This window comes from Vulpes vulpes, chromosome 2 (genome assembly GCF_048418805.1).
Source record: "Vulpes vulpes isolate BD-2025 chromosome 2, VulVul3, whole genome shotgun sequence".
In the NCBI taxonomy this organism is placed as follows: Eukaryota; Metazoa; Chordata; class Mammalia; order Carnivora; family Canidae; genus Vulpes; species Vulpes vulpes.
In genome coordinates this window covers 152,047,795-152,060,504 of record NC_132781.1, presented here as the reverse complement: position 1 = coordinate 152,060,504, position 12,710 = coordinate 152,047,795, and the positions used below count along the sequence as shown (strand labels likewise).

Here is a 12,710-nt window from a genome sequence, read left to right as displayed (position 1 = left end):
CCTCCGTGCCCGTCACCCATTCACCCCCACCCCCCGCCCTCCTCCCCTTCCACCACCAATGCTTTTTAAATAAACAGAAAAACTCATCCTAAAGTTCATATGGAATTTCATATCCCATGGCCTGAATGGCCAAAATATGAAAAAGAATGAAGTTGGAAGACTCATACTTCCTGATTTCAAAACTTATTATAAAGCTACAGTAATCAATACAATGTGGTACTTGCATAAGGACAGACACACAGACCAATGAAATTGACAAGATAGCTCAGAAATAAACCCTTACATATATGATCAATTTTGGCAAAAATACTAATACCATTCAATGGGGAAAGGAAAATATTTCTAACAAAAGGTGCTAGGAAAATTGTATATCCATGTACAAAAGAGTGAAATTAGGCCCTTACTTTATACCATATACAAAAATTAACTCAATATGAAAAAAAATTCAATATGAATCAAGACCCAAGTTTATGAGCTACAACAATAAAACTCTTAGAAAACACAATAATTTTTACCTTCCTGATAAAAAGAACTCACAGAATAGGAGAAATATTTGCACATCATATATCTGATAAGTGATTAGCATCTAGAATACACAAAGAGTTCCTAAAACTCAATAACAAAATACCAAACAACCCAATTAAAAAATGTGCATAGGATTTGAACAGCTATTTCTTCAAAGAAATCTACAAATAGCCAATAAACACATGAATAGATGACAAACATTATTAATCATTAAGGAAATGTAAGTCAAAACCACAATGAGTTACCATTTCACATCCATTAGGATGGATATTACAAAAAAAAAAAAAGGGAAATAATAAGTGTTGCGGAGGTGGAGAAATTGGAACTGTCATGCGCTGCTGGTTTTTATTCGTTTTTCAAAAAGTTGAACACAGAATTACCAAGTAATCCTGCAATTCTACTCTTTTGTGTATACCCAAAATAACTGAAAAGAGATACTCAAAGAAATATCTGCATAGCAGTGTTCACAGCAGCATTATTCACAATAACTCAAAGGTGGGAAAACCAATAGTGTCCATCAACAAATGAATGAGTAAACAAAACATGGTATATGCATATAATCAATGAAATATTATTCAGCCATAAAAAGAAATGAAGATCTTACACATGCTATAACATACATGAACCTTGAAACCATTATGAAAGTGAAAGAAGCCTCAAACAAAAAGGTAGATAATGTATCATTCCACTTAAACAAGACAGTTAGAATAGGTAAATTCCTATTTACCTAGTAGAATAGAGGTTACCAGGGGCTGGTAGGAGGCGAGAATGGGGAGTTATTGCTTAGTGGGTACAGAGTTTTTGTTTGGGATTATTAAAAAGTTGTGGAAATAGGTAGTGGTAACAACCACCATTGTAAATGTACTTAATGTTACTGAATTGCACACTTAAAAAAATAGTTACAATGGTAAATTTTATGTTATGTATATTTTACCACAATTTAATAAAACTAAGTGAGTTCTCAATAAATGTATCAGGACTTTAGATTTTCTTTCTTGCCTTTTTTGTCAGGAAGAAAGGGAAAGAGAGTCCTCAAACACAGCCTCAATTTACTTATTATTATTTTTTTTAGATTTTTTTTTTAATTTATTCATGAGAAACACAGACAGAGGCAGAGACATAGGCAGAGGGAGGAGAAGCAGGCTCTACATACAGAGCCCGATGCAAGGAGCCTGATGCGGGACTTGATCCCAGAACTCAGGGATCATGTCCTGAGCTGAAGGCAGGTGCTCAACCTCTAAGCCACCTAGGCGTCCCAATTTACTTATGTTTTAACACCTATCGATGAACTCATCATATTTATTCGTATTCACATTCATATTATTCGTATTCGTATTCACAGTATCCCCCTGCCCCATTAAATGTTCATATTATAGAAAAATCAAAAACAAAAACAAATGAAAAATGCCATGATTATTAGTGTTTTGTATAATTTTCTAATCTTTTTAATTACAAAGCCAAATGTATGCCCATAATAAATTATTTTAGTGCCTAACCACAAAATAATTGAGTGCCAATCTTGTTAATAAGTTACCAGATCTCGCTGCAGGTTTCAAAGAAGCTTGGCCTAAAGCCTAAAGCACTCTCACCTTCTCATTTTACTTTTAGATGTTTAAATGGAGAACACTATGACAGTACTTGAGATACCCTCTGCTTTCTGAATATGATGGAACTGTTCTTTCTGTTCTCCACCGGAACATAGAGAACCATTTGTTCTTTCCCTTAAAAAGTTATCTGGCTACCTAAATTCAAAAACACTTTTTCAAAGCCTTGGTGAAAAGCATCTGAAAGTAATATGGTGAGCTATGGGCACAGAGAAATGTGTTTCTATGTTTCTCTCTTCACTTGGCCAATTTCATTCCTCTTGCCCAGGAATCAGGAGGCATTCAACACAACTACAGTATCTCTAGGAGTTTCAGATATGTATATTCGAGAAACTTAAAAAACGAGAAAAAGAAAGTTTCTTCCCATACTTCCAATTCACTGTCCTGGGAAGAGCTGGCATCAGCTTTCCTTTTGCCCCGGTTCTTGCCAGTCATGTTTTTTCTGGACTGGTCATCAGCCTCTTTATTTGGTGTAGTTTGGGACAAAGACGGACTTGTAGAAGGGTCTCCTGGAAAGGAAAAGCAAGAGATATATTGCTAGTAATCACAGGCTTTAAGGACCAGAGTAGGAAGAGGGTCAGCATGTTTTCTCTCCTTAAGAATCATATTGCAAGGATAAAGGCTGAAAAAGCAAACTTTCTCTAACCAGTTTAGGAATATAGATCTAGGCATCAACACTGAGCATTCACAGCTCCTAACATTACAGAAGAGAGTTATAAATAGAATTTATATACCTGCCTCTACAAAAAAAAAAAAAAAAAAAAAAAAAAAAGAACCTGTATCTGATAAAGTTTCTACACCAATTTCTCAACTTGGCACAACTGACATTTTGGGCCAAATAATTTTTGTCAAGTGGATGTCCTGTGCATTATAGATCTCTGTCCTCTATCCACTAGATACCAGTAGTACTCCCCCACTCACGGTAACAAATGAAAACATTTCCATACATTGCCAAATGTCTTAGGTGAACTGGGGAGAGAGCATGGCACAAAAATCACCTTTAGTTGAAAACCATGACTCTAAATCTATTTAACAATTTAAAATAAATTAGAGAAGGTAGCAGGACATGCTGAACTACCCAATATAGAAATAATCAGCAAAATTTAGACTAGGAAATGGTATGAGAGAAAGAGTCTGGTTTCTTCACAAATACAGTAATATCAGGGAATAAAAAAAGAAGGGAATTTGTTAAGAGACACAAAATACATATCTACCAACCCCAATGTATGGACCTTACTTTGATCCTAATTAAACAAACTATAAAAGGAAAAATAAAACTCCTAACATTGATGAAAAAACTACAAATAATACCTTTTAGTATTTTATGATATTAAGGAATTACTGTTGAATTACTTTAGATGGGATAATGGCATTGTCGTTATGGTAGCAAGTATTTATCTTTTAGATATATGATGCCTGGCATTTGAGGAGAGAACTGGACGAAGTATAGTTTAAATAGGAGTTAACTGCTGAAGATTAAATGTTGAAGATTATTTAAAGGTTAAAACTGTTATGAAGAACAAAGATATTTAGAGATATGAATTCAAAACTAAGGCATCAATATGTGTAATTATTTCAAATTTATGTAAGTTTGAAGCAGTGACCATCTATATGTCTACTTAGAAGACTAATGAAGGCAACGTGCACAGAAAACTGCTTCAGTTATAACACAAAGCACTGTTTTTAAAATTGTATCAGTGCTAATGATAAACAGTCCTTCCACCAGTTATGTGATGTGACAGCCAACCACAAATTTTCCTGAAAAATGAAGACAAATTAAAAGCATATACATACATTTATTGAATGTGTGCATAAAGCCTTTGTCAGTTTTTTTTAAACCTAGACTTTGTAATTTATCGATACATTTCAAGCCTAAATGTGTAACTTTAAATTTATACCTTAAATTTTATGTATTTACTTGAGGGGTAAAGGATCATAGCTTTCCTCAGAATCTTGGCGATTCATGACCCATAAAAAGTTAAGAACTACTACTCTAAGGCCTCAGCAAGCACCTAAAATAAGCACAGAACTAAAACTGGAGTCCTCCAACTTTTACAAACTGTGCTAAGATTTTGAAGTTCCCCATGACAAGCACATTAAAGCTAAAGGGTGGGGTGGGTATCACAGTCTTTTCACTCTTGGTACTTTCTGTTCACAGCACCAGGTATTACATTCAGCCTGTCAATGACTCATCATATAGTCTGGATCCAATGTTTAAATATTCCTCACCTGAGAGGGAAAGCCAATAACACAGTGACTCAGACCAAAACAAAATGATCTTTACTATTATATGCTGAATGAAGTGCCCTTAAGCCAAAGTTTTTGAAACGATGGTGCTTACCAGAGGAAAGCCTCTGTGCTGTAGGCGCAGGTACCATGACACTAGGCTTCTCCGCCTGGTATGTGGCTGCTGCTAATGTGGTACTCTCAGCGTCACTGTTAGTCTGGCCTGTGACTCCAAAGCTGGAGCTGGGGTAGCAGGTCTGGTACTGACTCTGACCAAGGATAGTATAGGTGGGATAGTCCTGGAGATGGAGGGGAATAAGGGGGGAAAACAAGACTCTCAGAAAGTGCAAAACACTGATTTCAACACAAGAGACTTTCATGTCCCTCTTATTCACAGCTATTTTCTTAAAACATTTATTTGACTTCTCATTTACCCATCTATAGCTTCCACTTAAACCAATGATTTTCAAAATGCATTCTGTGGCAGCCTAAGAGTCCAGAGGAGAGACCTGAGGAGCTATCTTCACCATGAGCAGAACACTGAGGGAAGGGTCCCAAGCACTCTAATTTCTCTTTTCTACTCTAACAGCTTTCTTATTTTCCTATTTTAGGTACTGAATTTCTGTGTAAATTTCTTCACAGAGTATCTCTATCTTCTTAAAATAATCAAGTTTTCTTTAAAAATGAAGTTTCTTTAAAATATCTGGAGGGAAGCCTCAGGTGGCTCAGTTGGTTAAGCCTCTACCTTTGGCTCAGGTTATGATCTCAGGGTCCTGGGAGCATGCCCCAAGGGTCTCCCTTGCTGAGTGGGGAGCCTGCTTCCCCTTTCTCTCTGCCTCCCTCCCCCCACCTCATACTCTCTCTCAAATAAATAGATAAAATCTTTAAAATAAAATAAAATATTTGGAGGGAAGGGTTTCTGGGTGGCTCAGTCAGTTAAGCATCTGACCCTTGATCTCAGCTCAGGTCTTGATTTCAGGGTCATGAGCTCATGCCCCACTTTGGGCTCCATGCTGGGCATGGAGCTTACTTATAAAAAAAAAAAATGGAGGGAACTTTTGATGATTTCATGGGCACATGCATGTCAAAGCTTATCAAACTACAACTGCAACTTATGCAGATTATTTATTACTATTTTTTAAGACTCCAACTATTCATTCATGAGAGACACACAGAGAGAGGCAGAGACACAGGCAGAGGGAGAAGAAGCAGGTTCCATGCAGGAGCCTGATGTGGGACTTGATCCCGGAACTCCGGGATCACGTCCTGAGCTGAAGGCAGATGCCTAACCACTGAGCCACCCAGGTGTCCCAAATGCAGATGTGTTAATTATACCTTAATAAAGCTGCACAGAAATGTGCATGACATATAGCTCAAATACATATCCTAAAAAATTTCCACTGATACTGATGTTAGTAATAAGCAGGAAGAAACCAATCAACCAGACCAATTATAAAGAGTACTGAACATCTATCGTAAACAAATACAACTCAGTGTGTGTGTCTGTGTATGAGCTGGAATATTACAGAAGAGAGTGAGTTGTACTGGCTGAACTCAAGGGAGTTAAAAACCTAGCAGAAGAAGACAAAAATATGTCTAACAAATTGGCAATAAATTATATGTCAAATGAGTGAAATACAGAAGAAGACAACTATCACTGCAGACTGTTGTCAGAGAGCTTTCTGAGATAGAGGGAATAAGAGCATGAATAGGCCCTTATTAAGGGACCAGAGATGTTGAGTCTGGTTGAAACAAAGGCTCTTAGAGGCTTGAATGTTTTTATGCAAGCCCATGAATGTGACTTGGATTCTTTAGACAACTGTATAGTTTGTATGGGGCAGGTAATAAGGACTATCAAAATAAAACAAACAAGTAAAAATACAACAAGATTCTGGACAGGTAATTGATGGGATAAAAGTGGACTTTTGAGAAAATTACTCAGATAGTGTTTTAAATTAAAAAAATTTTTTTTGGGATCCCTGGGTGGCTCAGCAGTTTGGGGCTTGCCTTTGGCCCAGGGCATGGTCCTGGGGTCCCGGGATCAAGTCCTATATCGGGCTCCCTGCGTGGAGCCTGCTTCTCCCTCTGCCTATGTCTCTGCCTCTCTCTCTCTCTCTCTCCCTGTGTGTCTCTCATGAATGAATAAATAAAATCTTAAAAAAAAAAATTTTTTTTTTAGTAATCTCTAACCCTAACAGGGGCTTGAATTCATGACCCCGAGAATAAGAGTTGCACGCTCTACCGACTGAATCAGCCAGGCATTCACAGTGTTTTAGGAAATGTTTAGGCACAGAGAAAAACTAGAGATGAGATAAAGTTAACTGAAGTAATTCAGGATTAAAGGGGAAAAAACCAAAACATGGGAAATAATAGCAAAAATGGAAAAAAGAGAGAAAGAATTCTAGAAATGGCTGGATTAGAATAGGTGAGGAAAAAAACTGCAAACAACTGGTCTGGTTTGAGGCCTAGATTTATGTAAAAATCGTCTCATTGAGAATTCATAGGGAAAAATGGTTTTACTTTTGGAGGATGAGACAAAAAAAGGTGGAATAAAAGCCTGGTTTTCGATATGATGAACTTAGGGAAATAGTAAAACATTAAAGAAAAAATTGGCCGTCGATCAGCAGGAAGTCTGTAGATATTATGAAGTCAGAACTAGAATAATCATTTCAGGGGTAGTAAATGGATATTGTGAATGTGGTTAAATATTACTGGGGATGAAGTAATAAACGCATGGAAAACTACAAAGACTGTCCATGAGAGAAAACAGGATCAAAAAGAAAACCTATAAAAGGGAAAGAGATAAATAGTACACTGAAAAGTGCCAGGTATATAGTAGAAATTCAGTAGTCTGCAAACTATAAGAATGAACGAATGCAAAAACAGCCAAACATAAAAAGATGAACCAGAACAGTTATGTTAATTATAGCCAGAAAAAGAGATTCATGGAGAAAATTTCATTGCTGCAGAGAAAACAAATAATAACATAACAGCAAATCAAAAAACCCTAAAACCTAAAGATATTACTAGTGATCTAAACATAAGGAGTTAATAGAACAGTGATCAAGATCAGATCATGAAGAATTCACAAAGGAATGAGTAGCTCAATAAAAAAGTGGAAGAACATTCATTCCACAAATACTTATATGTGTCTTTAATGTGAGAACCAGGCATTTTCTGAACTCTAGGAACATGTAAGTGAACAAAATAGAAAAATAAGTCCCTATCCTCATGGAGCTTACTTTCTAGTAGGGACAGGGCAGGAGGTAGACATGCATAGTAAGTGAAGGAGCAGATATAGCTCTATCACTCAGAAGCTTAGCAGAGTAATGAGAGAAACCAGAAGGCAACCTGAAAAACCATGCAGGATCCTAGAGTTCTGGTTGTTTATTAGACTGGCAAATTGACCATGGAGAGAAGAGAAGAGCAAGCTTGATGAACCATATCAAATAGGATGAATAAAGTAGCACAGTACCTGGTTTGAGATGCTGGAAACTGCTGCTGCTGGAATATTGGCAATTGTAGATGAAGTGGATATCAGGCTGGCATTTGTGCTTGAAGCTATAGGATTGAGAGTGTTAAAAGATGTTATAGATATCATGCAAAAGCCTAGAAGAAATGGAAAATATATTGTATCTTATGTAAACAGATCTACAAGGAGATAAAGAACATTGGGCAAAAGAAACAAATATTGGCTTTGCTCTACTGCATGCCATACCTTACTCTAATATTGATTAGAAATAAAACAGTTCAAACATTTTTCTGTTTCAACTCTTCCTGTTAGGAAGTGTACTTATACAATACACTCACTCATACTAATGATATCAATAATTAGAAGCTAAGCCAACTCCAGTCTATCTTTTGAGCCGTTGAAAAATGACTCATCTGCAATATGACCTACTGACAACCAAGAGAAACAACAAGAGCTCTGGTAAATCCACATGTAAATCCTACACTGTGATATTTGTTGTTACTTGCCCCAAATTATGCCTTTCCTAATGCAACATAACCACCTTGAGAAATAGAGCTGATCCCCCAAACATGCTTAAGAGTTGCTTTTGGGCTCTACTCAAATCATGGACTATTAATATGATCAACAAACATGATGATGGCATTTGATGATTTTACCAGTAAGCCTGGAAAAACTTGGAAAGTATTAAATATTATTCTGGCCAGGTAATGATGTAGTCTGCAAGCTATTTAGGCTGCCTATGCTGGGAAAGGAATTTGGGTTAAGTTTTCATACTCTTCTATCACAGATTCCACCAGGGTTTTAGTCAAATCTTCATTGACTACTATTTGTTACAGTGACTTTTTTCAGGTGGACCATGTGACTGAGCCTGTGAGGTACCTGTCTTGAACTCCTCTCTCTCACTTATCATAAGCACGCTTAGACATGGTTTCCACTGCAGTTACATGTGCCATCAGGGCTCACCATCAAGTAGACCTGACTGACTACCTAACCCATTAGCAACAAAGCCTTTAGAGGTAAAGTTAAGTCATGGAAATGGAAAACTTCCATGAAGAACATAACAGATGAACAAATGGAACAGAAATGTGAGGGTTCTTGTCGAAATCAGAGGCATCCTTACACCCTTTCCCAAGGGTACTCTGCTTAGAATGAGGTCTAGAAGAGATTAGAAGACAAAGGCTAAGCAACAGCTATTGTTGCAACCCCAGCTTTCATACGAAGAACGTGGGACAGAGAAGAGTTAAGTAATTTGTCCACTATCATGGAACTAGTGGCAGTCATGATGGTGATTGGGATCTCCAACTGGATGAGCTAAGATCAGATTTCCTGACTATCCAGGGAGATTTTCTTTTCTACAACAATTCTTTCCCCAGGAGAACTAAATGGCTCTTAAGAGTTTACCTTCTTAAACCCCAAGACCAAATGAAATAGATTTTATAACCCCATAAATGGTATTTTCTTCCTACCAATATTCATTTTCTTCTCTACTATGGCTTAATCCATTTTGTCCCCCTATGAGGAAGTACAAGGAATTACTGTACAATACACAGGCTTCAATAATTCTGTAAATAGTTTTTAATCATTTTTGTGGATAGAGATTTTGAGTGGCTTTCAGGTTCTATTACCAGTATACTATGGTAGGCACCCATGCAATAAAACAGATGGAAGGACGCAATGTGATTTAAGGTGGGAAAGAAAATGAATAATTTACTTAATCTCTCCTAGCAAAGTCCATTTCTAGCTCAATTTTTCTTTGGTCTTTATTCTAGCATATACTCCTCTTTTACTTCTATTTACCTTTAATTGTTTTACCTTCTAACTTATAAATGGTTAGCACTACAACCCATTCATATCTGATCTTTACATACATGGAAGAAAAGGTACTCTGACTGACAAAGTGGTTTTACAAATTTAACAATTTTTCAGACCATTTACTGAATTGGGTAGACCTTACAAAACAATTGGTCATATACCCTATGCTAGGAAGTTTAATGACTTGATTAGTTAGTTGCTGATCCTGAGTTTTTAACAAGTATCTTACTAAAAATCACTAACTACCTTCAGCAATAGTGACTTCTATTATAGGAAATGCTGGCCTGATGACCTAGAAAGTTTATAGGGTTCAATAGCCCTTCTTTCTCCAACTCAAATAATTTCTATTATGTGCCATTAGTTCATTCATTCAGCAAACTACGGTTTACTATGTACCCAGAAACGTTCCATCACTGAGGAATAGAGGAATGAACAAGGCAAAGTCCCTGCTCTCATGGAGATTAGATTCTACTGATAGAGTTAGATGATAATTAAACAATATTTTTAGGCTCTTTTAACAATCACAGAACTCAAGCTAAACTCACCTAAAAATATAATCACTGCATACTCTATACATAACTGACTAAAAAGCCATGCATCTCAAAAAAGTACTTATCATTCTGTGCATATATGTGTGTGTGTGTGTGTATATATATATGTATATATATACATAAATTGCAGATATAAAAAAAAAAAGCAGCAATAAAATTGCAACAAAAAGAATAAACTTAGAGGATCATCAAAACTGAAGTGGTAGATCCTATTGATAAATATCTGAAGACTATTAGCTCTCCAAAATGCCAATGGCATGGCTAACTGTTTTTGGATAGTTTCCACTCCTGTTCTGACAATGGAGCTGTGAAATCACAGAAAGACAAAATTTCTGAGAGTCATGCCCCACAAGAGGTCCAACTGATACAGTCAATATACACAGATAGCTTTAATCAGAAGATGGTGGTTATAGAATTGAGGGCATAGCCAAATTAAATGATACTGCCAGAGGCTAACCTAAGGGTTAAATGATAAAGCCAGAGGGCTAACCTAAGGGTTAGTGATACATAAAAGTTGGCACAAGATTTATTTTCTACCCATATCTAATCTTATACATGTCTCTCTACCACCCTTGCTTACCTAGCTTTCAAGTTACTCAAAATAAGATGAGCTCTTTCTCACCTGAGTACCTTTGTAATACTGCTTGCTCTGCCTGGATTGTTCTCCCTGGCCTGTCCCTTTTGCCCTCCCAGCATGATGGCTCCTCCTCAGCATGTCTACTTCCTTAGAGACATTCTCTTTGAGCCCTCTATTGATACTAACTCTTTGGGAAACCTCAGCGGCTCAGTTAAGTGTCTGATTCTTGGTTTCCAGGTCATGAGAACAAGTCCCATGTCAGGCTCCATGAAGCCTACTTAAGATTCTCTCTCTCCCCTCCCCACCGCCTCCCACTTGGCACGCTAATAAAAAATAAATAAAATAAAAATTAAAACTACTTGTTTTCCCAGTCCCAGCAATCTATTCTTTTTTTTCTTTCAAACTTTTTGAAATCTATTTAATGATTTATATGCTTATTTCGTTTCCTCCATTCATCTGTAGCTCCATGAAGGCAGAATCTGTCTTATTCATTATCTCCAGTATCTAGCAAAAAACCTGGCACAGTATATACAGGCGATGCTCAATAAATACTTGCGGGATTCATGTATCATGTAACATGTCAAGGTCATCAAAAACAAGAAAACCCTGAAAAACTGCAAAGTCAAAAGGAGCCTAAGTAGACATTACAATTAAATGAAATGTGGTATTCTGGATGGGATCCTGGAACAACAAAAAAAAGGTAAGAACTAAGGAAATATGAATAAACTATGGACTTAGTTAATAATAATACACCAATATGGGTTCATTAATTGTAATAAATGTTCCAATCTAATGTAAGATTATGTCAATAATAAGGGAAATATTATGCAAGATGGAGGGGATATAAAACTCTACCATCCTCAAAAACAAAACTCCTAGTCAGTGAAAGACTATCAAAAAGATTATCATGTGCTACCAACAATACTAGAGCACAAACACATTCATTAAAATTCAAGAATGAGTTAAAATTAATTTTGAAATTTCTGAAATTAATTTCACCACTTAATATTAACCATTTAAACCACCTCAACTGAAGAAAATAATCAGGGACTGGACCACATAGTTATACCTTAGGAAAAGACTGATTTAAAGAAGCCAGATCTTTTTTTTTTAAGAAGCCAGATCTATTTCACCAAAGAGTTTTCATGAACATTGCTATATAAACTAAAGAAAGGTTTTTATTTATTTATTTTTTAAAGAAAGGGTTTTGATCAGAGTTGATCAAGCCTGAAGTAAAATTATTTTAGGCTGAAATTATATACATTTTAAAAGAAATTGCAGTATGTTGACACACAATGTTACATTAGCTTCAAGTGTACAACATAGTGATTTGACAACTCTATACATTAATTGTAGAACGCTTTGGGGTAAAACGAGGAGACACTGCTGTTTTGACCATTAAAAAAAATTGATAGAGTTCTTCTTTTTATTCTGTGGAAGGACTGGATAGTTACACAGGGGGAAAGGAGTAACCCTGGATGGCTGATAGTCACTATCTATGCTAAAGTGAAATTAAAAGTGTGAGTGAGGAGAGTAATATTGATAGAAAACAGCCCAGTACTTGTATTTCAATTTTAGACAATTGTTTCAAACTCGTATTCTACCAATTTTTTCTTCAGAATAAATGGCAAAATCAGTAACCTGATGGTTACCTTCTGCCTTAAATCCTACCCTTTGCCAAAGTTCTAATGAACAACGAAATGGGCCAAGCAGTTACCCAGAAAGGGAGGAGGAAAAATGAACTTAGTTATCTGTCAGTAAAGGTTCTCACTTAAGGGAGAGTTGATATTGACATCATGATTTTAATACTGAAAATCAAAAATACTGTACTCATGCTCTGAGGTCAGACTGTCCAGCTTACATCCTGACTTAATTATTCACTAACTTTGCGACCTTTGACAAATTACTTTGCTTTTCTGTGTCTTATCTTCTCCTTCTGTGGA

At 36.3% G+C, this 12,710-nt stretch overlaps 1 protein-coding gene across 3 annotated transcripts in view; it reads right to left on the bottom strand.

Moving 5' to 3' along the window:
• The window catches only part of EYA3 (EYA transcriptional coactivator and phosphatase 3), a 99,369-nt gene that overhangs the window by 23,444 nt on the left and 63,215 nt on the right, over positions 1–12,710 (bottom strand). For all 3 annotated transcript variants that reach the window (XM_026014346.2, XM_026014347.2, XM_072750585.1), the window contains 3 exons: positions 7,831–7,916; positions 4,471–4,654; positions 2,499–2,638 (listed from right to left, as the gene is read on the bottom strand). In XM_026014346.2, the coding sequence (XP_025870131.1) occupies positions 2,499–2,638; positions 4,471–4,654; positions 7,831–7,916 (410 nt within the window). The remainder of the gene's footprint in view (positions 1–2,498; positions 2,639–4,470; positions 4,655–7,830; positions 7,917–12,710) is intronic.